Below are 10,931 nucleotides of genomic sequence, written 5' to 3'. Positions count from 1 at the left end.
CACTATCAGTCATAAGTGTATTCAAAGACCACAGACATTTCACTTAATTTCTAGTACGTCCCATAATATTTTCACTTGATTTAATTTCTACTGCCTAAAATATGATTGTATACCCTGCATAGTATCAGTCACCTCTTCTTTTCTGTTTATTAATTCCTTAGATCTAATGCGAATGTGTGAATTTATTGCAACACATTATGTGTGTTGACAAAGTTAGGCAGGCAGCAAAACATGATGGTGATGGTAAATTCAATGGTTTTATCGTTAATGGATGTTAAATAAATACTTATTGTTTATATAACATTTTAACATAACATTTTCAAGGCACAAACCTTTGCACAAGAGATAAGCTAAGATATTTCTGCAGTGGCCATAGAATGTAAAGGTGTCAAAGTTTGCTGCAGTCAAACCAACTGAAGTGGTCTGAGCTTTGCAGAAAAGGGAAGGAAACACAGGCAGGCTAAACTCAGAACAAGTTTGAGAAAAACTCTCATCTCATATTCATATAAAATGTAACTTCTCTCTTTCTGCTTAATTTTTATTGAAGCAAAGTAGAAACATTTGTCAGACTGGGAGCAGCTGAGTGACAGAGTGTCAGTGCTGGATGTGAGGATGAGGTCCACTTTGATCTGTGTGCTGGGATTATTCTGTAAGTACATTACTGACTTTGTTTGCATGGCACAGATTAAAGAACTTGTTCCTGATTAGTCACAATTACAGAGTATCACTGGTTTCATCAGTTTCTCTGAGAGCTTGAACAGAGCTCGCTTATAGTTTTTTAACTACAGGTTATTTTATAGTCCAGATGTTGGTTGGTACTGTTTTGTGAAGCAATTTTTGCACAATGCATGTACATTTTTAAGAGAATTGTTATGTATGTTTTAAATTTCAATGTTTCATTTAATTTTTTTCTTTTTACATGGTTTACAAGGTTTTCCTTTTATCTGTCACCTACCTGCTTTCTGTATATACTACAGACTAAATGTAGTTTTACATGTCTTTATTATGATTTGGACTATTTTTCCATTGGATTATGTCTGATGAAGATTTTTTCTTGTGATGAATACACTCCGCTATGGACAGTATGAAGGTGACCTATTATTTTGTATTTATATATTGCACTGTCTGCACACATTGTTGGGACTTTCCTTCCAGTAGCAGATTTTGATATGAGCAGTCACCCAGGGTAGCATTGATGACATGATGTTTGTCCCTTAGGTATGAACTGTATAGGAAATAATGGAGCTAGTTGTGCCGACCCCTGTGACCACTACACTGTACTGAATGATGAGTGGCGTTCAACTAATAATACAATGAATCAGGTGCTACACTGTGACCAAGAAGTTAACTGGCAAGGCTGGTATCGCCTGTTCCTGGGGCAAACCAGTGCTCATATTCCAGAGAGATGTGTGGGTGAGAAAAGATGTGGAACCCATGCTCCTCTTTGGATAGCAGAACCTCATCCCACACAGTCAAACAAAATTGTAAATCGCACAGTGTGCGGTGCCTGGAGCGGCACCTGCTGCCATTTTCACTCACACATCATCCAGGTCAAACTCTGTCGTGGAAACTACTATGTCTACAAACTTGTGAAGCCATCCTCATGCAAACTTGCATACTGCGCAGGTACTGTTTTATTTGAAACATATTTTCACTGATATAAAAAAATCTATTTGCTCACCCAGTCCTTTCATTTAAAAGTTTTAGACTGATGAAGACTCCACTGTCCACGTGTTCTTAGATTCATTATTTTTGAAGATTTTTTTTCTCATTGTTACAGAGGTTGACAGAACAGAACCTGCAGTTACTTCAACCACACCTGATCCAAGACCACAAAACTCCATCATTGGTCAGATGACATCTGGAGCCTCGGCCAAACCAACAGCAGGTAACAACATAGCAGTTGAGGGGCATGTCTGCCTGGGTGGTGGAGGAAACAGCTCCTGCTCTGGTAGAGTGGAGATCTTCCACCGAGGACAGCGGGGCACAGTGTGTGATGATGGATGGGACCAGGGCGATTTTAGACCCTTTTTAGTGGTGCTCTCAGTAATCTGCCTGCTTGGTAATCTAGACAGCAAAGACACAACTACAGAAGATTATCAAACTGTTCCCCAAATTGACTAATGTTGAACAGTCAAGTCTCTCTGCACTGTGAGATAAATGAATCCTGTAAGAGTTTAGGTTTAGGTGTTCTGGAGGACTGTTGTCCTCAGTAAAACCTGTTTATCTGACAAACACATGTGATTACAAAGATCTGTTAATATTACTTGATTTTAATCTTATTTTGCTTTCAACGTTTATTTTTTTCTCTTAATTTTATATTTCTAGTTGTGTCCTAACTGTGTATTTTTGGTTTGAACAGTTTCCAACAAGGCTGTTGTGACTCTGCAACCCAACGGTCCTCTGATATACAGTGGTGAGACAATCACTGTCAGATGTGAGATAGAGGGAGGTGGAAACACTCGATGGGAATATGAATGGAGAGTAAACAACATGGACATATCTCACAAAGATAATGAATACAAGATTATCAGAGCTTCTGTTTCCCACAGTGGAGACTACAGGTGTAAGGGTAGAAAGGACTCATATTACTCAACAGAGTGGAGTGATGTCTTCACATTGACAGTATCATGTAAGTCAAACTATCTATCATCCATTTTCAAATGACCTGTTTTTCATTTCATATCTAAGTCAGATAACAGAAAATATTTTCTCCCTCCAACTATGATGCAGCCTCCTATGAGCAGCGCAGTAACAAGAGGTTGTTTGTTAGTGTGGAAACAGAATTACTGAAAATGAGCTGTTAGTGTTTCAAGTCTGTTGTGTAACAGTATGATGGAGTAAAAACACTAAAAGTCAAATCTCATTACAACTGTTATAGTTGTTGTTTTGTTTTTGCTTCCAGCAAATAAACCCAAACCCACACTGACATCAGACAAAACCATCATACCAGTAGGAGGCAGTGTGACACTGACCTGCTCTGTGGACGATTCTGCTGACTGGAAATACGACTGGTTCAGACAAACCTCTGAGTCTTCTGAAGCTCAACTCATAAGAAATGTTAACCTGAACAGAGTCATTAGTGTTAATCAAGGAGGCATCTACTACTGCAGAGGAGGAAGAGGAGGAGGAAGAGGAGACTCAGTCTTCTACACAGAGGACAGCAACAAAGTTACTATTCAGGAAACTGGTGAGTTAAGTCATTTGTTTTTGAATAAAACAACATTTATTCTTTTAATGTAATTCTTAAACAGTGTCTGAAGTGTTGAAGAGAACCATATGTGGTAACAAGAACCTGAATGAATGGATGATGTAGTCCAGTACCTCTTAGCTCTCTGAAGGAGGTTTGAACATGTATTAAACCCTTTATCATGGTAATAATGCAACATTTGTTTAATACTTCAGTTTGTATAGAGACACAATAAAGTAGTTGAGGGTTCTTCCCTAATGCTGCTCAGTTTAACTTATAAATATCTGGAAAACACATGACTGTTTAATGCAGTATTATTTGTGGACTTTTCCTTGACATTGAATATAATTTAACTCAATGTTTCAGCTGAAATAGTTTTCCTTTGTTTCAATCTAGATTTTAAATAGGTGAGGTGGCTTTTAGATGATTTTATTGAGTATATTTTAAAATGATCAGAGTCAGTGACGGTAGGTCAGATTCTTTACTCCAATGGCTCCCCCGAGTGGTGACTCCTTTCTCAGCATGAGATCAGACACATCATTACATTTACTGACAGTACTGTGATCCTCAGTTTATTACTTCACCAACTTTTTCCTCCTGCTACAAATCATCTTTTCATACAGTGAATGTTTATAAGAAACATGACTGTGAACAGACTGTCCTGGAGTGCAAATAAAAGCTTTTCACAACAAATCTCAACAACATCTGTTTTTATAAAATTTAAATCTTAATGCTCAATAATAGGTTTTCATTCTTCTTACTTCAAAGAAAATGATTACACATTATTAAACTGTTCCCCAAGATGACTAATGTTGAACAGTCAAGTCTCTCTGCACTGTGAGATAAATGAATCCTGTAAGAGTTTAGGTTTAGGTGTTCTGGAGGACTGTTGTCCTCAGTAAAACCTGTTTATCTGACAAACACATGTGATTACAAAGGTCTTTTAATATTACTGAATTTTAATCTTATTTTGCTTTCAACGTTTATTTTTCTCTTAATTTTATATTTCTAGTTGTGTCCTAACTGTGTGTTTTTGGTTTGAACAGTTTCCAACAAGGCTGTTGTGACTCTGCAACCCAACGGTCCTCTGATATACAGTGGTGAGACAATCACTGTCAGATGTGAGATAGAGGGAGGTGGAAACACTGGATGGGAATATGAATGGAGAGAAAACAACACAAACATATCTCACAAAGATAATGAATACAAGATTATCAGAGCTTCTGTTTCCCACAGTGGAGACTACAGGTGTAAGGGTAGAAAGGACTCATATTCCTCAACAGAGTGGAGTGATGTCTTCACATTGACAGTATCATGTAAGTCAAACTATCTGTCATCCATTTTCCAAATGACCTGTTTTTCATTTCATATCTAAGTAAGATAACAGAAGTATGAATGCATAACAACCATGTTAGAAGAACCTCCGAAACACAGTTAATACTGGAGTTTCAGTGCTACTTTTTACAGTGTGGAAACTTGTTTTTGAATTCTCACCTATCTGTGTCTGAATAATGCACTAGAAAACATTTCTGTCCTCAGGACTGATCAGTAAAGAAACGTGTTTGTTTTTGAAGACAAATTATCACTCAGTGACCTGTAGCATTTGAAATATACTAAATTGATTAATTATTAACAGATCAAATAAAATATATAAAATAATGACTCACGGTGCAGATCATAGTGATTAAATTAATTCTCATTTTCATCAAGTTATTTAAATTGGACTATATCACAGGACAATAATGACCTTTTAATGTCTTTGTTCTAAACTGAACAGCAAATAAACCAAAGGCCAAACTGAGAGCTGACAACAGAGATATTCCAGTAGGGGGCAGTGTGACCCTGACCTGCTCTGTGGGCTCATCATCATCTGGTTGGAAATACTACTGGTACAGAGGAGAGAAAACCTCTGAACCCCTGACCACACAATATGCTGTTTTACAATCAAATGGACAAATCAGTGTCTCACAGGGAGGAGTCTACTGGTGCAGAGGAGGGAGAGGAGACCCAGTTTACCTCACAGAGTACAGTGATTATATCAGGATCAACAAATATGGTGAGTTTGACAATGAGATTTGTTACACACAGTTTAGAAAAAGAACTGTATTGTGTATTCATGATTAGTGATTGAGATTTAGACTGAGCTGAATTTCCTTCTTTACATCTTCAATTTGTCCAAAAAGCACCAAAAAATTGAGATATTAGTATTAATTTTTTTTTACTTGTTATTGAAGCAAAACTCTCCTCTTTGCATTCAATACTTTGGATACCTGAGCTCATCTTACAGCCAATACTCATTACTTTTACTGACACAGCAGGATGGATAGGTCTGGTTAAATGAGACTTCATCTCGTGGTCAGATAATGTACAGGCATACAAAACATTCAAAATCTAGAAATGAAAAACCAGAAAAGTCAACAGGAAACAAATCAGGTAAATGGACAAAGCACAGAAACAACTAGAAACCTAAGAAAACTCAGACAGATGAGAGAAAAACACTGACTATACAGTACCAGTCAAAAGTTTGTACATACTTTCTCATTCAAGGGGAAGATGTCACTAATCTTTTGACGAGTACTTTAAATAGAAACAATGACGCATCATTTAGTATGAGAAACACACTGTATGTTTGAAAGGTGGCAGGTAAACGTTGTTTACAGCTTCACAGTGAACAGTTTCAGTAGTTATCTTGGTAGCAAGTTTTCAAGATAGAAAAAATAATCCAAACATCCATAAAACAGCTCAAACCACTCTGTAGCACACTTCACGTCTCCACTGTCAGTTCATATGCTCTGTATGTTCTTAACACTCAGTTTCACCTAAACACAGCACCTGATGCACCGTTTATATGATTCAGATGTTTTTATTCTCAACAATAAATAGTATTAAAAGTACAAATAAGAGACTTATTTGTATTAGGATCTTTTTAAATGTAATATTTCTTTACTTGGTTTTTTATTACATGTTTTTCAGATGTTCATTCAGCAATGACTCTCAAAGTGAGTCCTGACAGAGTGCAGCACTTCACCAATGACTCTGTCTCACTGAGCTGTGAAGGAAACTTCACTAAGTGGAGAGTGAGGAGGTTTCCTGAGGACCAGAACTGGTCAGACTGTTATAACTGGAGGTCCATGACTGGATCCACATGCAACATCAGCAGTTATCAGCAGAGTGATGCAGTGTACTGGTGTGAGTTTGGATCAGGAGAGTTCAGCAATGCAGTCAACATCACTATACAGAGTATGTTTTCATTACATATATTTTGAGTGGTGTCAGAGGTGTTTCCTTTCTTTACTTTTGATAATAGAATTAAAATGCTGATTTAGTCAGAGGTGTTTTTTTGACAGTAACCATCCACTGTTTCTGTCATGTGTACCTGTTAGCTCTAGAGCTAACTAGCCATAGCTATATTTACAGTTTGAAGGCACGTATGTAATAAAGCTGAAATGTTGGGTCTTTGTTCAGCTGCACTGATTCTGTGAGATTTATTAGTTGGAGAAAAATAAAGGTATATGTGTGATCTCTTCTTATAGTTTTATGTCTCCTTGTTCTAAAGGTCTCCAGCTGGTCTCTGACTGAAACTTCTTATTCTTTGACTGTTTTACAGAAGCAGATATTATCCTGGTGAGCCCTGTGCATCCTGTGACTGAGGGACAGTCTGTTACTCTTGGCTGCAAACTGAAGAGAGGAGAATTACTTTCCAACGTGTTTTTCTATCAAAATGACAAACTTATCCAAAATGATACCAGAAGAGAGCTGAAGATCTCTGCAGTGTCAAAGTCAGACGAAGGTTTCTACAAGTGTAAATACTCAGGAGAAGAATCAGCACAGAGTTGGATGTCAGTTCAGGGTGAGTAGGATTAAAAGAATTGTCTTTGTTGTAAACTGTGTTATATGCAATAAATGTTATAAATATGGTCAAACAGAAATTCAACTTTACACGTTTAGTTTCTGCTGATTAAACATATTGGATTAACTTGTCTTATACTGTACATCAGGACCATTCAATAATGATCCATATAAATACAAATGTAAATGAATGACTAGTCCAATATTGCTTTAAGACTGTGTAAATTCAGTTTAAGAAAAGTGTTATAGAAGTTAATTAAATGTATTAATAGTTATGATTTATTATCTCTTGCAGCAGTGTCCAGGCCTGAAAACTCTTCCTCTCTTGTACCATTAATTGTTAGGTTGGTTTGTGTAGTTGTATTTATTATTCTCCTGATCCTGTTGTATCTCTACAGACGATCCAAAGGTGAGACTTTTTCCTCATGATGTTAAATGTTTTATGATTTAATTATTCAAATACAAAGCTGTATTCTGATGTCATGATGTGGAATAGCAAAAAACAAAACCATGTAACAATAAATATTCTTTTAACAGATTCACACTCTCTCAGGTTGGTACAAAACTCTCCTCTCTCTCATTATGATCATAACAGCAGTACCTTCAATGTAACTTATTAAATTCATTGTATGTGTTAAATGTTTTAGTCCAATCCAGTCTGAGAGCACCAATCAGGACTCTGCCACACATCAGATGGTCAACCTGAATGAAACTCAAGATCACATCTACAATTCTCTTCTCCATGGTCAGTCTTCAAACTAATACTGATTAATTTTGTCATATTTATTAACTTTAACTATAATACCAACAATTATTGCTGTCTACAAAAACAGTAAAGGCTCAAAAATGTAAGATTCCCCGTCTTTGGACTTATTTACACCATCAAAAAATAATAACCATTATGTTAAATAATGAAATTTGAGGATTTTTGTTTAAAACGCCATATTTGATTGGCATCATATAATTAAAATGATAAATTTATTGATTTTAACTTGTTGCTCTCAGGTGATGTTTGTGTCTATGAATCAATCAGAGGATCTGAAGACCCTGAAAACGGTAAAGTATAAACCCTAACATGGAGCAGACTGAAATGTACTGAAGTGTATTGCTGCTACACCAGAAAAATAAAAAAAGATCAGTATCACGTTATAACATGAAAACGTATTACATTATAACGTAATACAGATTTTATTCTTCCCTAGAAATGTCACACTTGCATAATTTAAAGGAAAACAATTTACAAAACAAAACCAACAAATATCCTTTTCACAGCTCCACGCTTCATCATTTTGGTCCAAAACTGTCTTTATTCAGAATGTGTAGAAGGATTTTTAAATGTGGATATTTGTGAATGTGTACAAGAATCTGCAAATTTTAGCAGGCTGCTACCATTAGCTGTTTGGAGTCATGACAGTCCTGATCTACATGCACACCTGCCACAGAATAGATGTCTCTGACTATCTCGTAGTGAATTTAACAGTCACATCTATGAGAAGGACAGACTGTAAATGACTCTGCATACTGATCTGTGCTCTTGGTTTGTTTTAGATGATTATGTCAACTCTGGAGCACAAAGTCAGAATTCACATCTGAGACGGACCAATCGGCAACGGTGATGAAAGGGGAGACTTCTATGTGAGACCTGAGTGAGACAAGTGGGACACTGAAAAATCATTACCTTACTAGTTCAGCGTTAATCTAGAACAGAAGGTCATCGGAGAAATGCTTCAGGGGTAGTAAGGGAGTGTAACTGCAGTACAGTGTGGGCTCTTAGTAAATGATAAGATGAGAATAGTAAAAGCTCTTGTAAATATGTACTGTTTTGTTTACTGTTAATGTTTTTATTCCATATAATACACATGTAGATAGAAGAAACTGTAACTGTTGACTGAAAATAGAACAACGAAACATATGTGTATAAACTCAATAATCATTAGATAGTATTGCATCCATTGTGTGCTATTATATAAATGTTTTCCTTTTCAGCAGCCTAAATAGATCATGTTGTTATTGCCTCAAGTGTCATGAACGTTAGGGACAGTTGTTGGGTACAGTAAATTGAAGTAAAATATTATTGGACATCATGTCATTGCTATAACAATAAGAAAGGACACTGCAGGGAATTGAACCCAGTAAAATCTGTAATAACATATTTATTTATGTGTTAAAATGTTGCTGTGAAGCAGGAAGAGAAACACTCCAGTTCAATGTATACAAAGCAAAATATTGCCAAAGCAAGTGTGAAATTAAAAATAAAAAGAATTAGGATTTTGTCTATTTTCGTTAAAGAAATGCAGCTGCTGTTGCACAAAACTACCACTGAGTGTCGCTGTAGGACCATTGGGGTGCCGCTGTAGCGTTGGAATCTAGAGGACTAAATAAAAAGAGAAAGAGTTAATACGAGAAAAAACTACTGAAATTAAGCAATAAATCTTGATCATGTGTGTTTTGGGATAGAGATCTTTGATAAAAAAAAACAAAACAAACAACAACACCATCTTGAGGTAATTTAGCAGGAAACAGCCCATGTTGAGAAAAACCTTAACATTACAAAAACATTACAACAATGTCGAAAAGACATGACAACACTCCTTACTCACGAGGCACAGAAGTAAGGATTGAGCTGGTTGTTAATTTGTGCAGAGATATTGGGAGGAAAGTCACTTTAATTGTTATTATCACTATGTTGACAAGACTCACTTTTAATTGGACTGTAGGGTGATGTACCATGATACCATATCTAATGATGCTTTCCACCACATGATCTTGGTTCCCACACTGAACAGTCTGAGACTGCAGAGAAAGTGAAGTCTCGGAGCCAGCTTAGTACACAAATTCTCAACATGGATTATACATTTTAGTTTACACTTGTATGCCTTAAGTACTTCCCTCCATGGCCTTGCGCCCACATATGTCTCAGACGCCTGAGATCCTCCCACCTTAGTATGTTGGTAGTGCCCCGCTCGTGGGAAAAAAGGACTTTTCTGGAACAGCCTGCCAGAGGCCGTTACACATTAGACTGAGTCTGTTGATACTTTTAAGATGCATCTAAATACTCACTTTTATTCTCTGGCTTCAGACTGTGTTTAATCTGTTTTATTTGTCATCAGATATCTTTGGGTGTTAAATTTGTACTTAAATTTTGCTCAATTTAATTTTCCTTCTTTTATGCTTTTATTGTATGTACATATATATGAATGCCTTTTTGAGGTCTGTTTGCTTTTTAAAGTGTTATATTAATCAAATAAACTGGAAACTTGGAACTTACTTATGAAAACACACTTTCCTTCAAATATAATTTCTTTAGTTTGATTAACATTAAGAATCAGATAGTCTCTGTTAAACCAGACCATAAAGGTGGTAATCTCCCAATGTTGAATTAAGTGGGCACCAGAATACTTTCCTTCTATAGCCGTATATACCCAGTAGGTCATTGAGTCTGCTGACCATGCTGGCTTCAATGCTGTCGAATTCTCTTTCTTTAGGTTTACCATCTGCAGCCTCTGTAGAGGTTTTTGAAAAGAAACTGAAGATCACATCTTTAAATAGGCCTTTCTCTCACCTTAATTTGTTTTAGTGCTTTTTTCTCTTGTATGTCATCTGTTTGGCTGTGTTTTGCTTTTATATGTTTATGGTCTTTTATGTTTTAATTTAGTTACTATTGCTTTTCTTGCTTCTGCCTCAGCGATTGTATGTTATTGCCGTTGTTGTTTTTTTATGTTTGATTGTTTTTATGGTCTTTTTGTACTCTGCACAGCAGGCTTAATATAATTGTACCATCTGTGAGGTTTAGATTATGTGATTATTTTGCTTTTTGCTTCTGCATTAATTTGCATACAGTGAGAGTATGGCTGAGCTCACAGAACATACTGTGTTTGAACTCAGGCAAGGG

The 10,931-nt window shown here is 36.3% G+C and overlaps 1 protein-coding gene across 1 annotated transcript; it reads left to right on the top strand.

Annotated features, from left to right (window-relative positions):
* Positions 1 to 1,854: 1,854 nt before the first annotated feature.
* Positions 1,855 to 8,106, top strand: LOC134005498 (uncharacterized). The gene is made up of 10 exons (XM_062444424.1): positions 1,855 to 2,062; positions 2,363 to 2,632; positions 2,906 to 3,190; positions 4,237 to 4,506; positions 4,968 to 5,246; positions 6,164 to 6,430; positions 6,798 to 7,040; positions 7,335 to 7,383; positions 7,687 to 7,784; positions 8,045 to 8,106. Exons 1-10 carry the CDS (start codon positions 1,855 to 1,857, stop codon positions 8,104 to 8,106), a joined length of 2,031 nt encoding a protein of 676 aa, XP_062300408.1.
* Positions 8,107 to 10,931: the final 2,825 nt, after the last annotated feature.

Source organism: Scomber scombrus, chromosome 23 (assembly GCF_963691925.1).
Source record: "Scomber scombrus chromosome 23, fScoSco1.1, whole genome shotgun sequence".
NCBI lineage: Eukaryota > Metazoa > Chordata > Actinopteri > Scombriformes > Scombridae > Scomber > Scomber scombrus.
The sequence above is the reverse complement of the archived record's forward strand: the minus strand, read 5'-3'. Positions and strand labels throughout refer to the sequence as shown.

Coding starts and splice junctions, on each gene's coding strand:
- LOC134005498 (XM_062444424.1), top strand. CDS start 1,855: ATGACATCTGGAGCCTCGGCCAAACCAACAGCAGGTAACAACATAGCA. Junction 2,063..2,362: donor CTCAGTAATCTGCCTGCTTG/GTAATCTAGACA, acceptor TGGTTTGAACAG/TTTCCAACAAGGCTGTTGTG. Junction 7,785..8,044: donor CTACAATTCTCTTCTCCATG/GTCAGTCTTCAA, acceptor TGTTGCTCTCAG/GTGATGTTTGTGTCTATGAA.